Genomic DNA, 21,368 nt, shown 5'->3' with positions numbered 1-21,368 from the left:
AAAATAATGTCTTGTTGGTTGTGGTTACGATGTCACAAAATCATAGCTTGATGCTTGAAATTCTCATTTTTCAATTTTTCTTTTTTACTAAATTTAAAGCCAGGTTTGAAATGATTATCTCCAAATTACTGTCAGGATTTTCAGCTATGCCAGGGACCCAATTCTCATTTTGCTTATTTGCTTGTACCTTCAAAATCATCATTAATGGTTCCGCTTCCTTTAGGTGGTAATGGTGGCGGACAGACAGGAGGAAGTGCCTATGATTCCCTGTACACGCCTGATGATATCGGGAGTGGAGGGGGCGGGTCCGGTGGTGGCGCAGGAGGTGGAAGGCTCCACATCATAGCAGGACAGGTACTTTAAAATATCAAATTGACCCTCTGCATTGAAAGCCATCTTGGAGATGTTTTTGGTCTTTTATCAGTAACAATAAATTTATGAAAGATGTACTCCTGCCTATCCCTGCAAAAAGGAGTGTGGCCTAGTGATCAGAGGGTCAGGGGTTCAAATCCAGCTGCTGGCCATATGTTGTGTCCTTGGGCAAGCCACTTTACCCCACTTACCTCTCTCCACCCAGGAGCATAAATGGGTACCGGCATTAGCTGGGGAGTAACCTGCGATGGACTGGCATCCCATCCAGGGGGAATAGAAATACCCTCTGCGGTTTAATGCCTAGGAAACCGGTGACAAACGCTGGCCTGATGAGCTTTAGTAGGCTCGTGAGAGACGTGACTTTACTTACTTACTATCTCTGCAAAATACAAAAATTGCATCTCTAAAATGGCTGCCCTATAAAGGGTCTGTTCATAAGGCAAGAAACAACATTTTCCAATAGCTCAAAACAAACTCTCCAAATAACCCAACACAATACTTGGTGTAAATAGAGCAAGATTAACAAATGTCTTGTAATGGTAAATCTGGCATGCTACAGTTGTGAAGATAGGAGTGTTGCAATAATGCTGAAGAGTTAAAAACTGAAGAGTTTGGGAAGTTAAACTCTCATAATATATCTCAACAGAAATGAGAAAGCCATTGAAACTACACAGTTGAGTGATTCTGAAATGACATTATTTTTGTGGCCTTAAATCTTCCAACATTTCTTGCAGGACATTGTTTGTAATGGTCGCATCTCGGCCAATGGCCTGCCAGGAACCAGTCAGTCTTACAGCGGCGGCGGTAGTGGAGGAAGTCTGGTACTCGATGCTGCTAACCTGATTGGCCATGGAAGTATTTGGTGTGATGGGGGATCTGCCTACACTGCCACCAACTTTAGTAAGTGGCTCCGTCCTGCAATGGTTTACTCCAATTTTTAAAAAATTATTTTAATAACATGTTAACTACAAATTAGGTAGTTAGTGTTTTTTTACCATTATAGACCTGGTAAACTTAAAGATTACATATATGTGTTAATCTACAAAAGAACATTTCGTCGCCGCAGTGCAACAAGGTCGACATCCATTGACTTTGTGCGTACATCCGGGTTATTTTAAGTGAGGTACGACCTTTTGACGGCCCATTTTAGAAGATATGACCTTGTTGCATGGAGACGACGATTTCTTCCAGAAAGTTATCAAGAACTGCAAATGAAATTTAAGGTACCGATGCAAACTTATTTTTTTTGTCTTGGCAGATAATGGTGGTGGCAGTGGAGGTCATATTGCCGTCTACCTGACCAACCAATTCATGTTCCGGGGCCAGGTGCATTCACTGGGTGGATCAGGTGCAGCGCATGGTGGGCCCGGTACCCTGTATAAACGCATCACTCTTGGTGACAGTTCTGAGCACTTCCTGGAGGTGGATAATTCAAATTACCCCTCAAGTTTTGGATGTGTTTCGCCAGTGGTTCTCGCCGAGGCTGGACTTACTGATTATGACTTCAACGGGATAAACCTGAAACGAAAAGCTTGTGTCACAATGTTGCAGGTATTTTTTAAACTAAAGTGTTTCTAAACTGTTAGTTAATGGGACATCAACATCAAATCAATCTATGTTTATTCACAAGTTGAAAAAGTTTATGTTGAGTTCTCTTAACCCTTGATTCTTGATGTGGAATCCTTAAGAAAATCGTTTGGACTTCTTGTTTTTCTTCTTTTTTTCCAGAATAATGTTGCATACACCTTGAAAGTTGGACATGTGATGGGCGACAATTCAGGATTCTTCTACATCGGAACGAATCACTTCGTGCATATTGAACCACAGCAAAAGCGCTCACGGGCACCCGTCAATTTGATCATTGAGCCCAGTGGGACCTGTATCCTGCCCTCAGAGTTTGTGGTCGTGGCCACAGTCCACACAAAGGGCGCCCTCTATGGTTTAGAAAGGGCAAGGGTTAACGGCGAGCTGCTGTTGTACCGGTCAGGTTACTCTGCATGCAGGAACTGCACCCTGGGTAGCCATGAGAGAGGTCACTACTGGATGGATGCAATGACAGTACACAAGTCTGGTACCCTGACTATTGTGGCCAGCGGCGTGCGGAATTTAAATAGCGGCGCATCCAGGCTGGTGCTGTCGGAGACATTGGATGTGGACTACGGGGGTCATGTTCAGGTCAACGACGGTCTTGTTGTGTTCGCGCATGATGTGAAAGTTGAGAAGAGTGGCGTGGTGGATGGCGACGGCAAAGGTTACGGGAGCGCGAGTGGCCCTGGAGCGGGGTCTACTTGTGGTGGGGCTGGTGGGGGTAGTGGGGCCGGCCATGGTGGTAGAGGTGGAGGAGCATATTCCACCTACTATAGTTCGATTAACTCGTGCGACAAAGGAGGTGTGACATATGGCAGTGCTTGTCTACCAAGTGACGTCGGTAGTGGCGGTGGAAATTGTAACCATAATCACAAAGGGGGTCCTGGTGGTGGCGTGGTTGAAATCGTATCCAGTCGGCTAATGGCGATGGAGGGGGAGGTGCACGTACATGGGTCACGTTATGAAGGAGCTGGTGGTGGTGGTGGCAGCGGTGGATCGCTTTGGATTGATGGCTTCTTTGTCGAGGGCTGGGGAGTTCTTACCTCTGATGGAGGGAGTGCTACTTCACATTCTTGGAGACAATCCAGTAATACGTATTACCATTATGGTGGTGGTGGAGGCGGTGGACGAATAAGGACCTTCTCGCCAAACTCGCCTCATGCCGTGGTTATTGGTAGACGGAGAGCATCTGGAGGCTCTCATGGATCTTACTCCGGTGAAGATGGAACGCTTTGTGTCTCTGGGAATGAGTGCAGTGGGCACGGTGTGTTGAGTGTAAGTGTCTGTAATTGCCATGCCGGGTATGTTGGCAGTAACTGTCAAATTCCATGTGATTCTGGGACAACCTGCAATGCTCAGGGAGTTTGCACGGAGCTTGGTGGCTGCGAGTGCTTACCAGGGTTTGTAGGTTATCGCTGTGAACATCAGTGCGACCGGAACACGACGTGCAGTGGAAATGGAGAATGCACCCCGCACGGGGATTGTGTGTGCGACTCGTGCCACCACGGACCAGGCTGCTCTTTGATGTGCAATGGCAATGGTGTTTGCGATAATGGCGTCTGTCAATGTGACTCGTGTTACATTGGCGAGTATTGTCACTCCCTGTGCAACCATCACGGTGTGTGCAACGTCAACGGCTTGTGTGATTGTGAGGAGAGTTGGCGAGGGGACTTCTGTACCATTGCTGGTTGTCCGGGTGAAGATGTTGATTGCTCTGGACATGGAGTGTGCAACTCTGCCAGCCATCAGTGCTACTGTGATCCTGGTTGGAAGAGCGCTGACTGTGCAATGGCAGACTGTCCTGGTGAGCCAAACTGCTTCAACAGGGGCTTCTGCAATGCAAGTGTCTTACCCCCACAGTGTCAGAATTGCTCTAAAGGCTGGATGGGGGCCGATTGCAACGAGACATGTCTCCACGGCAACCAGATGCCCATGGATAGTGGAATCTGCGAGTGCGACCCTTGCTGGACAGCAAAAGGATGCAATGTGGAGTGCTCCAGTCACGGAGTCTGCAGCTCAGATAACACCACATGCGAGTGTGATCCATTCCAGGGATGGCGTGGAGAGGTTTGTGAGATTCCAGGATGTCCTGGATTTGGAAAGGATTGCACAGGACATGGAGATTGTAACAGTGCGACGCATGAATGCACCTGCTTCCCTGGATGGACAGGGGTTGGCTGCCATATTCCAGACTGCCCTGGTGACCCCGACTGCTTCGAGCGCGGATACTGCAATGCTTCCTTAGACACCCCGCTTTGCCAGAACTGTTCACTGGGGTGGATGGGTCTGGCTTGCGATGATCCTTGTGTGCATGGTCTTCAAACCCCCATGGATAGTGGTTACTGTAACTGCTCGGCTGGTTGGAGCGGTGTCGGCTGTGACTCGGAGTGTTCCGAACATGGAGTCATTGTCAATGATGCCTGTGTTTGCGACTATGCTACTGGGTGGAAGGGTGAGCTCTGTGATGTACCAGGATGCCCAGGCAAATTCAATCTCGATTGCTCTGGTAGGGGTGACTGTGACAGCTCCTTGCATAAGTGTGTATGCGATGAAGGATGGACGGATTTGGGTTGCGAGATACCCGATTGCCCCGGAGTCCCAGATTGTGCCAATCGCGGCTACTGCAATGAAACATTTAACCCTCCCCTTTGCACAAATTGTACTCAAGGCTGGATGGGGCCTGCTTGTGAAGACCCTTGTATTCACGGTGTCCAAACCCCAATGGACAGTGGCTTCTGTAAATGTGAGCCTGGGTGGGCTGGAGCTGGATGCGACGCGGAATGCTCCCTTCATGGAACCATTGTCCAGGACGTCTGCGTATGTGAGCCTATTTGGACTGGTGAACTCTGCGACATTCCAAGTTGTCCGGGCATTTTCAACCTTCCCTGTAGTGGTAGAGGTGAATGTAACAGTGCCACTCATGTATGCACGTGCAGCAACGGGTGGACTGGAGATGGTTGTGAGCTTGCCGATTGTCCAGGCAGTCCTGATTGCTTCGAGCGTGGCTACTGTAATGAGACTTTCGACCCACCGCGATGCACCAACTGTTCACGGGGCTGGATGGGTGTCGACTGTAACGAGCTGTGCACATTCGGCATCCAACAACCAATGGACAGTGGTATCTGCATCTGTGATCCTTGCTACTCTGGGAAGGGATGCAACAGCGAATGCACAGGCCATGGCAAGTGTCAAAACGACAAATGTGTTTGTGATCCAGGATGGCATGAAGAGGTCTGTCAGAGGCCTGGATGTCCCGGCATCGGCTCTGACTGTACTGGGCATGGCGATTGCAACAGTGCCCTCCATAAATGTTACTGCAACCCAGGTTGGACTGGTGATGGCTGCCACCTGCCTGATTGTCCTGGAGATCCCGACTGCACAGGCCGTGGCTTCTGCAATTCCACCGATCGTGACGTGCCTGTGTGCACCGACTGCATCCAGGGTTGGATGGGACCGGAATGCAACGACCCTTGTACTCACGGCACCCAAGTGCCCAAAGACAGCGGCTTCTGCCAGTGCGAGCCGTGCTGGACTGGTGTCGGCTGCAACAGCGAGTGCTCGGGCAACGGGGTCTGCGACGAGATGGGCCAACGCTGCCTGTGCTTCAACGATGCCAACCAGGCCTTCCTAGGAGACAAATGCGAAACGCTTGGTTGTCCTGGACTTGATGGTGCTTGCAATCAACACGGCACCTGTAATGCCGTCACTCAAGAGTGCACCTGTTACCCAGGATGGACAGGTCCTGATTGTAGCATTCCCGACTGCCCTGGAATCCCGAGCTGTTCAGGTAAATTGTGTAAAAAATAATACTTAATAATATAATACTTAATGCTATTGAAACATAATTGATTGTTTTTGTCCGAATTATTTTCTTTTTGTCAAAGGACATGGTTTGTGTTTGGGTGAGACCCCACGACGTTGCCAGTGTGAATCAGACTGGGCAGGCGAGGTCTGCGACACGCCATGCGAGTTTGGCTACAACTACGGCGACACACGCGGCTGCGTCTGCGATGCCTGTTACACGGGCACTGGCTGTGACAGGGTTTGCTCTGGCCGCGGCAACTGCGTGAATGATCAGTGCCAGTGCATCTTTGAGTCGGGCTACCGCGGCGACAGATGTCAGATCCCTGGATGTCCTGGGGTCGGCGTGGATTGCAGTAACCACGGGACGTGTAACTCGGCAACATACGAGTGCCTCTGTGACCCTGGATGGAAAGGTAATTTGAAGAGCCAAATTGGAGAATTAAACTGAATTAATGTCAAATGGAAAATATAAATACAAAAGTGCTGATATTTCAGTCCTAATCAGATATTGTAGATATAGACGATTAACTTGTGAACTTTTTGATATTGCAAGGTATTGGATGCCACATACCCGACTGCCCCGGGGAACCAGACTGCAATGGCCACGGAGACTGCCCCATTCCACCAGAAGGCGAGGACCCAGTCTGTACCAACTGTGACAACACCTTTATGGGCGATGGTTGCGAACTCCGCTGCGTCTACGGCCAACCCGAGAAGCTCAACGGAACTTGGGAGTGCACGTGCTACCCCTGCTATGCAGGACTCGCGTGTGACAGCTTCTGTAATGGGCAGAGCACGACATGTGCCGATGGGGTGTGTGATTGCGGTTTTGACGGCTGGCGCGGCGACACGTGCACTATTCCCGGTTGTCCTGGACACGGCGAAGACTGTACTGGACATGGGGAGTGTAACAGAGCAACTGGGGTGTGTTACTGCGTGAACGGCTGGGCGGGTATCGGCTGCCATGAGCCAGATTGTCCCGGTACGCCTGATTGCAATGGGAGGGGCATTTGCATGGCATTATCACTTGGTTGTGATGGAAGTGATGATTGCATACCCGAAGAGTCTGTACCCGTCTGTCTCAACTGTGATCGGGGATGGATGGGACCAGCTTGTGAGGTGCCTTGTATCTTTGGAAGAGAGGTAATTCCCGCTTTTTCGGCCAAGTCAATCCCATGTCAATCAGAGATCTTCCCACTTCAAGTCTAGTGATAAGCCATTCAAATAGACTGGCAAATGCAATCATCCTGTGTTACTTGCGGCCTGGCTAGTGATTGATTTCTAATTTGACTTAAGATGGATTCTATAGATTCAGTGTCGGCCTGATATCTTAAAATTGCTCCCATCGTTAAAAAAATTGGGAGACGCATCAACTCCACAGTGTAATTAACAGCTAAAAGTAATGAAAAGATCCTGAAACCTTTCCTTAAAAAAGTCAAGTCATTGTTCCAACATCTATAACTGTCTGCCTTACTGTCTGAATCCTTAAAAACGGTTTCAGAAAATTAATTGACATTTCAATTTACATTGAAATAGAGCAATTTAAGTAATATCCAGCCCTATCTTTCTTTATAGACTCCTCCATATTCCGGCTTCTGCAAGTGTGACCCGTGTTATCATGGCCCTCACTGCGACATTCTCTGTTCGAACATTGGCAAGTGTACCCCTGATGGGATCTGTTACTGCGGCTTTGAGGGTGGAAGAGGAGAGTTCTGTGACTCGCCTGGCTGTCCTGGGCTGTTTGACACTGACTGCTCTGGCCGGGGTACCTGTCTGTTTGGTAAGCCAACAAAAAGACCTTGGGGTCTAGAGCGTTCGGAGCTCTTTAGAGCTTGTAAGTTATACAGAGTTCCTGTACTTTCTTGAGGTAACCAACTGCTCTGCGCAAGGTACATGTGATGCTGTTTGGTAAGCCAACTAAAAGACTTCTGAGTCTAGAGCTTTGGCAGCTCTTTAGAGCTTGTAAGTTGTACAGAGTTCCTGTACTTACTTGAGGTAACTTTGCTGGCCTTAAAAATATATAGTGGTGACAAGACGTGTAAACTGAACAAAAAAAGCAGGGAGGGCACTAGCTTAGCGGTCAATTTCTCATGGATCAAGACCTACGGAAAGGAAACCAGCTACCAGCTTGTCGGTCAAACATTCTGTATGAAAATTGCTGGATGTGGCAAAAAGCTCATGTTTATTTTCTGCCTAAGTGGTTGATAATTTTGCACATTTTGAATAAAAAACCCCAGATCCTTTCTTGTGCTTCATAGTCACTCGTTAAAGTAGCTCCTGGGCCAAAAAAATGCTGTAAGCAGAGATACCATTTTCTTTATCCAAATGCTATAAGCAAGAACCTGCAAAGAACCGGTCCCATGCCCATTTTGGCAGCTGACTTTGCTATTAAAATCAACAGGTTATACTCACGATGAAGGCACAGCCAGCCAAACCTGTAAATTTTCTCCTCCAGTTTTAATTGAATTGGAATGAACAATTTGATTCTTTTTCACATGTCAGATGAGTGCGTTTGCAGGGAAGGGTGGACCGGGGAAGGTTGTGAAATTCCAGTCTGCCCCGGTGAACCCAACTGTAACAACCGCGGCAACTGCACCGGTACTTCGACAATGCTTGTGCCCGAATGCCGCAACTGCATTGCTGGCTGGATGGGTGAGGCATGCGAGGTACCATGTGGCCCCGAAAACGGGTACCAGTATCCCATGGATAGTGGTGTGTGCCTGTGCACCAGTGGCTGCTGGCACGGCAAAAGCTGCGACATGATGTGCAGCGGGCTGGGCACGTGCACCGTCGGTGACCAATGCAAGTGCGAAGACGATAACGGCTACAATCCTGGTAGCTGGGGCGAGTTTTGTGAAATTCGCGACTGCCCCGGAGTCGGGCACCCTTGCTCTCGCCACGGACTCTGCACGGTGGCACTAAAATGCCTGTGCGACGACGGCTGGATCGGAGAAGGGTGTCAGGTACCAGACTGCCCCGGGGAACCAGACTGCAACGGGAACGGCATCTGCGATGGGAGCGGGGATATTCCCGTGTGCATGTGCGACACGTTTTGGATCGGTGACGCTTGCGAGTTCCCCTGCGTCCACGGTTCTGAGCAGGCAGACGGGAGCTGCGCATGCGACTTGTGCTACTCTGGACCGGGTTGCGACCGAGAATGCGGGGGCCATGGATCATGTACAAACGACACTTGTGTCTGTGATTCTGCTTGGTGGGGTAAGTTTCTCCTGAGCCTGAGTTTAACCACGAAATAATACACTTCCAGTCACAAGAAATCTCTTCAACTCCTATATGTTATCAGGAGCCCTAATTTTAACTGGTACTCTGTTTTGTTCAGGTCCTGAGTGCACATACAAAGGCTGCCCGGGTGTGGGAACCAACTGCACAAGTCATGGATACTGCAACGTGTTTGATCAGCAATGCTACTGTAAGAGTGGCTGGAAGGCTGCAGGATGTGAGGTACCAGACTGTCCTGGTACGCCAGACTGCAGTAACAGAGGTGGGTAACATTTTGCATTCAATATTATGCCACCTGACTAAAAACGGGTCCACAACTTAAACGTCACATTATTTTGTGCTGGTACCCATCTCGTAGGAACCTGTGACGGTGACAACTACGACCCGCCACGCTGCGTCGACTGCATCCACGGTTGGATGGGAGAGAAGTGCGAGATACCCTGCACGTATGGGGAGCAGGAACCAGCTAACAGTGGCTTCTGCGCATGCTATGACTGCTACACTGGTACCAGCTGCGACGTGGAGTGTTCGGAGCATGGGAGCTGCAACGGAACCCATTGTGTTTGCCAGGACGGTTATAAAGGTATTAACTCAAAAATTCCCAAGCCCTCAGGCCAATACATTGGAACTGCTAAGCACAGAATTGGCTAAGCACAAGATATATTTGCTTAGCCAAAACAGGTTATCATTAAAAATCTCACCGTATTGCCTATGAGTGGCAGGGATGAGATTTTTCAGGATTTTTCCTGAATTCAGGATTATAAAAAAAAAATTGACATCTTGACTTAGAGACATTTTCAAAGAATGGAAGGTTTGCGGTAACACCATGTGAATAATATCTCATGTGTTGTGATTCTGAAAAGAACCAGTTATTTAAACTTGACATTTCGAACAGTGCACTCCGTTCGTAGTTTAGTGACATTTTACTAAAAAGTTCTCTGTTCTAAATGTTTATACAGAACAAAAAAAATGGGTGTTGTAATGGGTGCCAAACCTACATGTATACTACAGAACCTACTTAACACTGGGGTCCTCAACTGCCTGCCAGTCCCTTTGCCGATTATTTTGTGGATTTCGGCATTTTCCCCAATTCTCATCCCTGGAGTGGTCCTCTTGGTTTTTCGCTGTTAGCACTCAGATTAGCTTAGCAATATATTCTGCTTTGGATTTGCTATAAATAAAGGGTAATGTAAGATAAGAAGGACATTAGAATTTGATTATATATTTTTTGCACATCCACACTTTACTAATTAATTTCTTTTTAGGTGAATACTGTGAGTACCTGGACTGTCCCGGTGAGCCAGATTGTAGCGACTACGGCACATGTGTCCGGCGGGACGGCCGCTCAGTGTGTCTCTGCAATCCTGGATTCACCACAGACGACTGCAGCCAGATCTACTGTGCAGGGGAACCGGAGTGCAGCAACAGAGGTATGGTTGTACTAATCCATCAGTTGCGTGGACGAATGTCACAGTTATTTGAATAGCTTGTTGTTAATAGATGTTCAGGGGGAGTGCGGCCAAGTGGTTAGGGTTCATGAGTCATGATCAGAGGGTCGGGTTCGAATCCATGCGTTGTGTCCTTGGGCAAGCTACCTAACCCTTACTTGCCTTTCTCCACTCAGTTTAAATGGGTACTGGCATTAGCTGGGAATAACCTGCATGGACTGCCATCGAATCCAAGGGAAATAGCAATATTCTTGATAAACAAGGGGAATAGCAAAATTCCATCTTATAATAGCAATATTCTTATTTGAAACCAGAGAAAAACACCAGCTTGATGGGCCATAGTGCCTTGTGAAAGGTTTTTACTATACTTGATGCTAAAATGGATGATTAGTGATTGCCTTGACTACAACCAATCTTTCAAACTCAACAGGGAACTGTACCCTAACTGGCGCGGCACCGCAGTGCGTGTGCTTCCACGGCTTCAACGGCGAGGCTTGCGAACGTTGCCTCCCACGCTACGAGGGCGACCAATGCCAGAGGTGCACCCAGGGCTACATCGGCTGGAACTCCAACTGCGCCACCCTGTGTCTTAACGGCTACGCCACGGAGCCCGGCGGGAGCGAGTGTGAGTGTTACGCGGATGCGGAGTACGGACATTGGACAGGAGCCAGCTGTGACGAGTGCATCGAAGGATGGGCCCTGCCAGACTGCAGATCATGTCTTGGAGGTAAAAACCAAACTACTGGTCAAGATCTAAGCTCCTTGCGAGTTGCTCAAAGTAGAGTTCACCTGTGAATTTCCCTTTTAAATCCTGGGCCCCTTTCATACCAGGCTGTCGATGTTTATCTCCGACTGTTTAGGGCGCTGGGCTACGATTCAGGCATGCCGGCAAGTCATTCAGTCAAGCGGTACCAATTCTTTCCTGCTGGTGCTAGGCATTATCTGGTTCTAAAACTGCCCTAAAATCTGGAGATAAGAGAGATCGGTAACCCTGGCACAGTTTTGATCAAATACCCAAATATCAGGCAGCTAGTCACGTTTTCTCTTAAAAGAGGATTCACAGCATGATATTTTTTCGTTTCCAAAAACATAAAAGTTATTTTATCGCTATTTTATTGTTTTATCGTGTCATAGGTTTTGTTGGTCTAGGCCACTGCTTCAGCTGCATGACCGGCCACGGTGGCTACCGGGATCCTGACGATGGCGAAGGAGGTCTCGAACCCCTCCAACCCATCCTAGAATGTGTCTCCCCTGAGAAAAACGGTACTGGCTACATCGCTTGGTTTGGCTACGAGAACCAGAACCCTCACAACGTGTACCTGGCGATTGGTCCGGATAATCGGTTCGAGGTGTCATCACTTGTCGAGGGGAGTGTAGCTGGGGAGAACATGGGCCAGCCGACAAAATTCAAACCCGGAAATCACACAAATGTCTTCAGCCTACGGTAATAATTTATTCATCGTCATTAACCCTAAACCCTATCGATACCCTGTACCAAAATGTGAGAATAAAGACCTGTGAATTATGTGCTTGTCTTCAACTCAGTGCAAGTCCACTGTCGCCCACTTCTGATTTGTAACAAAATTCAGTTTTATAAATATGCGTTTGTCATAATCCACACAATTCATGGTAGTCACACTGACACCTCACTGTGCATCGTGTGTCAATAAAACTCAGTCCATAAATATTAGAAATACTTACACTCCCTATTTGCAAAACTTATCTAAATAAGTCTAAAGGTGAATTAAATACTCTACCCAATGGTCTTTATCCCATCTCATTTGGGCACTCCAGTCCAGAGATACAACTAATTCAATGAAAGGACTTACAGTCCGCGCGAAAGTTTCTTTCAAAGAGTGCCACATAATTTGTTTTTGCAGACTTTCAAGTGCCCAGGACAAAGCGACGTGGTACCTGGCCTACTCTCTGTCAAACAGGAGGTACCAGGTCTCTGCCTCGGCCAGCTTCCAGCTATCATGCACAGGAGATGAGATCTCAGAACAAGATGTAGGTTGTTCTTCGAATATTTCTTTTCAGTTAACAGCTTTGAATGGTTCAGCATTCCTTTCAGCGCCATCTTTATCACATATCATCCCCAAAGCGCTCTGCTTGTTTATAATACACCAACCAAGCACTGAATAGTTTAATAGATACATAAAGAAGTACATACAACTTATACCATGTATATACAGAGTGGCCCAAAAAAACAGAACAGCATACTTCCACTATCTTGAGACTCAAACCACATGTACCAATGGATGGAGAATCTTTTTTAGAAAAATATGATACCAAGATCTCCCGATTCGGTCCAGTAGTTTTGCTGCAGAGCTTATTATGTGAAGTTCACATCTTTCATGTGGGTTTATTACATAACAATTAATCCCTCTATCCAATTAAGTCAAATTCGCAGGCGCAGTTTAGTAAATCGTTGGGGCAAAATGACTCCCAAATTTGTTTCATAAAATAGGCTCCAGAACAAAAACTACTGGACCGAATCAGGCGATCTTAGCATCATTTTTCTTTTTAACAGAATTTTCCATGCATTGATATAGGTTGTTTGAGTCTCAGGGTAGCAGAAGTACACCGTTCCCTGTATTATGCAAGTATCAATGGGTTATTTAGATTCCATATACTTTGGAGAACAAATCCGTTTTGCTCAGGATAAGACTGTAAAATCCTTTCTGATTTGAGAACCAGTTTGAACAAGATGGAATGAATCTTAAGCTCATCACGAAAGGATGAAAAGAGATGATTGTCAATTTTTGTGTGTTTCCTTTGTTTTTTTTCCGACAGAGAATCCAAGCCAATGAGACAGATCCTGGCTATTGTGCATGCATCCATGGCTACTGGGGCAAAAGCTGTGAATTTGAGTGTATCGGTGGTGCAGACAACCCCTGCTACGGTAATGGTCTGTGCGACCCATTCACCGGCAACTGCACATGCAATGCCGGCCTCCACCAAAGTGAGGACTGCAGGACTTGTGCAGAGGGGTGGATCGGGGAAGACTGCTCAGTGGGGCTGAACCAGGTCCCGAATGAGAAAGACGGGTACCACTATGCTGCAGCTTACGGGCAGGGACACTTCACGACTTTTGACGGAGCATCTTACAGATACTACGGCGTTGGGGAGAATCAGCTGATAAAAGCACCGGATTTGGATGTTCAGCTTCGAATGGTGCCTTGTCTGCCTGACTCACAGGCTACTTGCATCAATGCTTTTGCCTTAAAAACCCAAGAGAAGGTGGTTACCATACATGGAGGCTACACAGATGAGGAGAGACATGGTTATGTATGGATTAATAAAAAGCAGTACAAACCTGGCTTTCCCTCTGCAATTACATCCACATGTTGGTTAACAAGGGAAGCATACGACCACTACCGTTTGTATATCACCAACGAGTGGTACATCAACATCTATGTCCGTGGAAGATACTTGGACATAAAGATTGAGGCAATTCGTTCGACATGTCAGAGCATGCAAGGCTTGCTGGGTGCATGTAACGGACATCAACTGGATGATTTTGTGACAAGAGATGGCACAGTGATAACCGTTGGAGAAAATGCAACAGTCATTCTCAACCAGAACAACATTCATAACATCTTTGGAGCTTCTTGGGTTACAGTCTCTAATTCATCCCTGTTTGTGTACAGCTTTGGCAACTACAAAGAAATCCAAGATATCAAGAACTCCGATGCCATCTATTGTCTGCAGTTTGAAGACTCTGTCGCTGAATCAGGCCAGCTGAACACATTCTCCGACTCAGACGTAACTCTTGAATTTGACCTGAAACTGAGTCCTGGCGTCACAGGATGCGGCACTATTCTGTCTTATGTTGGTAGTGAGACATTCGCTCTGGCTTATTGCGACACAGTTTTCAAGGTGCAGTACGGAAATCAAGACTATGCGACAAGCTTTGGTGTTGCGAGAGATGTGTGGTATCGTGTCGCCCTTGTCTGGCAGAAGTCTACCAATCTCTTGCAGATTTACTGCTATGACCCTGCCGGGGACTTTGAGACTCAGATTTTCAACTTTGGTAGTCCGAATGTTCTTTCCCCTGGTGGGAAGCTGATACTTGGCCAGTGGTACCCTCCTTCAGGATTTGAAGGAAAGCGCCCGCAACGTGGATTTTTCGGGCAGCTGGATGAAGTGAAGATCTGGAAGGCTTATTTCCAGCAGTCAGAGCTGAAAGAGAGGGTTGGAATGGCAACTGATGTTGACGACACACAACTTGCAAGTTACTGGAGACTGAACGAGGGGCAGGGGTCAAAATTCTATGACGCTGTCTCATCAGGACATTTCACTATGCAGCAGAAGCCATGGAATGCCCCGCAGTGGGTCTACTCATCAGCTGTAGTGCGGATAGAACAGAATGTAGGAAACATTTATGTAATGCCCAACAGTGACACTCCTGACTGGCGACAAGCAGAGAACTTCTGTGATGGCTTCCTTCTGGCAGCTTCCTTCAGTGAATGTCATCAGATGGGGTTAACTGACTTCTACCAATTTATGTGTATTCAGGATGCCATTCTCAGCAAAGATCTGGACTCGGTCATGGAAATTGTTCTCGCTTATGCAGATCAGTGTCAACACACCCTCGGTACTCAATCTTACCCAGCGCAGCTGTTTTGTAACAACTTTCCTACACGGCATTTCCCCAACTGGATTGGACCAGAATGTGACACTGAGTGCGTATCCGGATACCCAGTCTTGAAACCTGATTCCAATGTCACATGTGAGTGCGTTGACGGCTTCTGGGGCCCCGACTGCAACAACCAGTGTGAGGGTGGAGCAGGAACCCCCTGTGGTAACAATGGTGTCTGCCTGAAATCCTCCGGAACCTGTGAGTGTCCCATCTACTACACGACTGAATCAGACTGTTCAATTTGTCAAGAGGGATGGTCTGGTGTTGACTGCACCACTGCCGGTTTGGAAGAGCAGGCTGCTGATGATGGCATATTTGCTGCTGCATCAGTTTTCAGCTATGGACATTACTTAATGTTTGATGGCACTGCCTACAACATGGAGGGTCCGGGAGAATTTACATTATCTGGTACCACAGAACAGTCAGTGTATGTGCGGCAGGTTCCTTGTGGCGAGGGTGTAGTATGCATCACTGGAGTATGGATGCAGTTGCACCCGACATCTCGTCGCAGAAGACGACAGATCAGCGATGACCTGAACCTGACTTTCAGAACACCCTTCGAAACAGGATCAGACCACCTTGTCTTGGTCAACGGGGAGGTGTTAAACTACGTAGAACCAATCCAGTTTGGGACAGGTCATGTTATGATCAAGACCTCACCAGATACCTATGTCATCTCTAAACAAGGATCGAGTCAGGTGTCCATAACAGTCCTTGACCGTTACATCAACATTCAGCTGACTGTCCAACAAGATCTCTGCCAGAATGTAGAGGGTACCCTCACAGGGAGCTGCGACAACAACACCGACAACAACTTCCAAATTGGTCAAGATGACTTTGTGCCACTTGTCAACATCACCTATGACATCATCAATGGGCCTTTTGCAGAGTACTGCACTATTCCACTGACAGAGCTGACACAGTTCATATATGAATATGAAGACTACAAAGAGAGCCGGGAAATCACCCCCTCTGGAAACTCACTCTTCTTCAATGGCACTGCTTGTATCAGTGAGCCATTTATGAGCATCTTTGAAGTGGACTCTGACATCACAATCGAGTTTCTGTTCAAAGGAGAAGACCCGAGTTCCCGTGGAGGCACGCTCCTATCATACCTTGGTACCCACTCATTTGCAATTACCAATGACTTGACGCTGAAGGTACACTACGCCAACCTGACCTTTGACACTGAAATAGCAACAGATACTGACGAATGGGGATTCTTATCCTTGATGTATTACCACACCACAGGCCATTGTTCACTCTACTATGTCAACCATGATGGAGCCCTGGAAGCCTCTTCCTTTGAGCTTGCAAGAGGGATTTTTGAAACAAGCGGCACCTTAGCTTTAGGCCGTTGGCAGCCAGGTCGCGACCCCACCTTGGAACAGCCTCCTTCAACCGAATTTAACGGCTACATGGATGAGCTGCGCATCTGGACCCAGACTTTTGACATCTTAAGTCTGTGGCAGAATGCCGAGCTCAATGTGCAACCAGACGCACCCAACCTAGCCGGACTGTGGAAGATGTCAGCTGGTCATGGAAGCCTTGTTGAAGATCTTGTTCATCAGAATCACCTCTACATCCTTGAAGTTGGCGGGCCTGTCTGGTCACTCGTCGGGGCACCATTAGATCCAGCGCCAAAGTCTAGTGGTTACAACTACATTGAGAAGGTCTACGAGAAATTCACGTCTGACGAAGAGAGGCTTGCAGCAGAGGAGCAGTGCAAGGAGCTGTTTCTAGAAGGTCCACTTGCATCAGAATGTGAGGATCTCGGACCAGCATTTGGGACGTACTACTACCAAATTTGCCTCATGGATTACGTGGTTGATAAAGGGCTTTCCTACAGTGGGCCCACTGTTGAGGCCTTCTCCACATTCTGCAAGGCAGCTCTAAATTTGACAACCTCCCCTCTGGATACACTGTGCCAGAACATCACCAACTCGCAGCAGTTTATTGAACTAGGCTGTGAGAAGCAAATGTGCGTGTTCGGCACCATCGATTCATTCAGTGGTGTCTGTAGGTGTGATGCAGCACACTGGGGTGCTACATGTTCTCTGACTTGCCCTGGTGGGCTAGTAACACCTTGCAACGGGCGGGGAACCTGCGTCCAAGACACAGGTCTCTGCAACTGTGAAACTACCTGGTCAGACGAAAGCAACTGCACTGAATGCCGGCCAGGTTGGACTGGACCTGATTGCTCAATGAGCAGCACTGACAAAGAGCCAAATGCCACCGTGCCGATTTGTAACATCTTCGGTCAAGGGCATTTTCTCAATTTTGATGGCATACAATTTGACTTCAAGGAGTACGGGGAGTTTTATCTCGCCCAAGATCCATCCTCTGACTTTGCCGTCCAAGTCAGGATTCTGCCTTGTTATGATCAGTCATCATGTGTAACAGCGATTGGAATTCGCTACAGTGGGGAGACAGTTGTGTTAAGATCAGGCTACATCAGTGACAGTCAAGTGCTTCTGTGGCATAATGGACAATCTGTAACTTACAGTGACATTTCTGTGACAATGCAGAATTTTGTCTTTGAGCATTTGTCATCTTTGGAGTATTCTATCCAAAGTGGGCCAAGTCTTCAGTTCAGGCTTCGCATTGTTGACCGCTCTCTCAATGTACTGATGAAGATTCCACCAAGCTACTGCAGCCAATCAGAAGGCATCTGTGGATCATGCGATGCAGATACAACCAATGATATTACAGATCCCAATTACATCAGGGATAATGAGCTGTGGGTTGTACCATCCAGTGAGAGTCTTTTCACACCCTTGTTTGGGAAATTTGAATACTTTGAGGAGAGAGATCCAACTGGTTCTGAGTTCTGTCTTCATCTCGATAATACCTATCTCTCATCAGATGTCCTTAATGATGTATTCACTGATACCTCAGACATCACCTTGGAGTTTTTTATCAAAGCTGATTCCAGTGACGGCATAATTATATCCTACAGTACCAAATCATCATTTACTGTATATGTCCAGCGGGGAACCATCAGAGTCTCAATTGGAAGCAAAAACTTTGACACAGGCCTAAGCCCTGAAATCAACATTTGGAACCAAGTGTCTGTTGTCTGGAAGAGAGCACTCTACCGAATTGAGGTCTACCTCTTGCTGTCGGATGGGAGTATCCTCCAAGCTGCGCACACCTTCCAAGTAAGATATGATCTCTTCATCCCTGGAGGAAGGCTTGTGATTGGTGGATGGCAGCCGGGTACCATTGACTGGTCATCTCCTCCGCTGTTAAGACCATTAACTTGTGGTTTTGATGAGCTGCGAATATGGCACAAGGCCCTGACAGTTTTTGACATCCAGTTCTATCGGGGAATGAACATCCAACCAGGACATCAGCATGTCTTTGGCTTGTGGAAGTTCAATGAAGGACAAGGAGAAACAGTCTACGATCTGATTCATCACTCGCATTTCCGTTTCTCAACGCAATCATGGGTTGTGCATCTACCGACTTGGCGATTCTCTTATATCAAAATCCAACCTCTGCCACCACATTACACCTACACCTTCCAAGATGTAGATTTTGAGATCTACGTCAGACGCACATGTGTTGAGGTTGTTCAATCTTCTTCAATCCTGAGCCAGTGTGGACAGCTGGATTCTTCCAACTTTGAGTTCTACTTGGTGTCCTGCATTAGGGATTATGGTCTGGCAAGAAGTCAGTACTCGGCTCTTTCTGCATCTTTAGCTGTAGCTGATTTCTGTTCCATTAGGCTGGACATCCCGTCTGAAAACTGGCCAGCACATTCATTGTGCAACTACTTTGAGGGAATCCCATTTCCAGTTTGGTTTGGACAGTCGTGCAGTAGTCAGTGCTACTTCACAAGCCAAAGGCTTACAAACAGCTCAGCACCACTTGAGCAGTGCCTCTGTAACAACGGATATTGGGGAAGCAGATGTGATTCGGTCTGCTTGGGAGGGTTTCTGAGTCCTTGTAGCAGTCGTGGCTCGTGCTCCCCAGATACGGGTGCTTGCCGCTGTGAGACGAACTGGGATGGAGACACAGGATGCGGTACCTGCTCCTCAGGATGGGAAGGCTCAGATTGCTCCCTGCCAGTGGTTGAGACACCCCCTGCAGCAGTCGTCCATCGTTGTACTGTCTTCAGCAGTGGTTTCTACACACTCTTTGATGGATCCAGTGTTGTCTTCTCTGATATCGGAGACTTCACGTTTTACGAGAGTGGCGATTTGACCCTACAGATCCGACAGGGACCCTGCCTCAACAAAAAGTCTTGCATCACAGCCCTTGCCTTCCAAGTTGACGAAGAGGTACTTATTATCAATGCCCCATCTGCTCAGACTGATGAGCCTCTGGTGTTACTCAACAACGAAACTGTCACTCTGGGTTCAAATCTGACATTTGGAGCTTCTGAGTATTACCGCCTCACTCGCATACAGCTTGGACGATTTGACATCACCGGTCCGAATGATCTACTTATTGTTCTTGATATAGCAGGTGTCTACATCAACATGGAATTTGAGATTCACCAAGCCGCCTGTGAAGGTGTTCTTGGGTTATGCGGACCATGTGTGCCAAGAGAAACTTCCTGTACAGTGAATGATAATGATCCCATATGTGCCATGCAAAATCTTGGTTTAAGCCTGTATGCAGAACGTTTTACACTCACCTATTCACTAACGTACCGATTCTGTGTGGTTTTCCAACTTGATGCATCTGAAAGCCTTCTGTTTGTAGCCTTCCACGGTCGCACTTTTGTTGGTTATCCAGTCGTACCATATCCTTCACCAGCTGGCTTCGGGCTCTTCTTCAATGCTTCTGGGATTGTTTCGAACCCCATACCTGAGGCAATCTTAACCTCTGATCACCTCACAATACAGTTTTATGTTCAGTGCTCAGGAGACGCATCAGGTACCCTGATATCATTCACACATCATACGACCTTTGCCGTGACCATAATCAGTGGATCGTTCCACTTACACTACGGGGATGTAGTGATCAACACTGGGATTCAAGTCCCTGTTGACGTCTGGCTTCAGATCTCGCTGGTCTACGATCAGACCACCGGCAGACTTGGCTTCTACTGTGTTGACACAGCAAGGGTCATCCAGTATCGTTACTACGAAATCGGACTCAGCATATTCACGCCCGGATGCACTATGGGGATCGGAACGTGGCAGCTGCCAGTTGACGGAGCCAGTGTACCTCCAGAGGGTGTCTTTGTGGGATACATAGACACCATTTGTATCTGGGGTCAACCCTTCTCACCCACAGATGTCATCAACAGTTGGGGATCACCTGGAGTCCGTTATGACAAAACAGTTGTGGCACTCTGGCCTCTAGATTTTGGGATCGGCACAGTCGGCTATGATGTCATCTCAGACATTAACCTGGTATTCCCTGTAAATCCCCTTGTCTCTCCATCCTGGTGGGTATCTACTGCTCCCATCTCTGAGATAATACCCGGAGGGGAATTTACAATCACTGTCACCTTCCCAACACCGGAACTTGAGGTGGAAGCACACAGACTATGCACACAGCTCATCTACTCGGGTCCAGTCGGCGATCACTGCAGTACCCTTACAACCAGTGCTCAGTATCATTACATTGCCTGCCTTCAAGACATCGCGTCAACATCTCAGCCACAGAAAAGCAGAGATGCCATCTTGTCATTTGCAACCGAATGCCAGGAGGTCTTGGAGCTTCCTGATTGGCCAGGGAGACTCCTTTGCAACGACTTCCCGGGTGAATCATTCCCCATCTGGGCTGGCACAGATTGTACTGAGCGTTGCATCTTCGGAACATTCACAACAAGTTGCGTCTGCCACTATGGATACTGGGGTATGGAATGCGACCAAATCTGTCCAGGGGGTGGGCCTATTAACCCTTGCCACAGCAATGGCATCTGTGATGTCAAAACAGGAACATGTGAGTGCTTTGGCAACTGGAATGGTGACAGGTATTGTGGGACCTGCTCAGCAGGTTGGACCGGAGCTGATTGTACCCTCCTTGTAGCAGAGCTTCCTCCAGGACGGGCCGAGGTATCCTGCTCTGTGAGATCCCAAGTGATCACCAACTATGCTGGGGTCAGCTTTGAGGTGTTGGATGTTGGGTTTTACCAGCTCACAAAACTTGGAAATGTGGAAATACAGGTATGGTTGGACTCTAGTTGTCCTGTTTTCAAATGATTATTATATTTTCTACCAATCCACTTGTTTGTTGTGCATTGCTTAGGAAATAACAAGTACTGAATTGTTTGAAATTGGTTGAATATTAATGCTATTAGTCAGGCAAAGCTGCAT

At 47.6% G+C, this 21,368-nt stretch overlaps 1 protein-coding gene across 1 annotated transcript in view; it reads left to right on the top strand.

Moving 5' to 3' along the window:
• Positions 1-21,368, top strand: part of LOC119725182 — a 78,877-nt gene that overhangs the window by 45,352 nt on the left and 12,157 nt on the right. The window contains exons 37-51 of the mRNA XM_038196543.1: positions 224-354; positions 1,107-1,272; positions 1,631-1,923; positions 2,101-5,746; positions 5,844-6,176; positions 6,317-6,906; positions 7,339-7,543; positions 8,266-8,979; positions 9,101-9,262; positions 9,359-9,583; positions 10,266-10,430; positions 10,879-11,175; positions 11,583-11,892; positions 12,329-12,455; positions 13,242-21,218. Of these exons, the coding sequence (XP_038052471.1) occupies positions 224-354; positions 1,107-1,272; positions 1,631-1,923; positions 2,101-5,746; positions 5,844-6,176; positions 6,317-6,906; positions 7,339-7,543; positions 8,266-8,979; positions 9,101-9,262; positions 9,359-9,583; positions 10,266-10,430; positions 10,879-11,175; positions 11,583-11,892; positions 12,329-12,455; positions 13,242-21,218 (15,341 nt within the window). The remainder of the gene's footprint in view (positions 1-223; positions 355-1,106; positions 1,273-1,630; positions 1,924-2,100; positions 5,747-5,843; positions 6,177-6,316; positions 6,907-7,338; positions 7,544-8,265; positions 8,980-9,100; positions 9,263-9,358; positions 9,584-10,265; positions 10,431-10,878; positions 11,176-11,582; positions 11,893-12,328; positions 12,456-13,241; positions 21,219-21,368) is intronic.

Source organism: Patiria miniata, unplaced genomic scaffold, assembly GCF_015706575.1.
Source record: "Patiria miniata isolate m_02_andy unplaced genomic scaffold, ASM1570657v1 HiC_scaffold_18, whole genome shotgun sequence".
Lineage (NCBI taxonomy): Eukaryota > Metazoa > Echinodermata > Asteroidea > Valvatida > Asterinidae > Patiria > Patiria miniata.
This window is presented reverse-complemented; position numbering and strand designations above follow the sequence as displayed.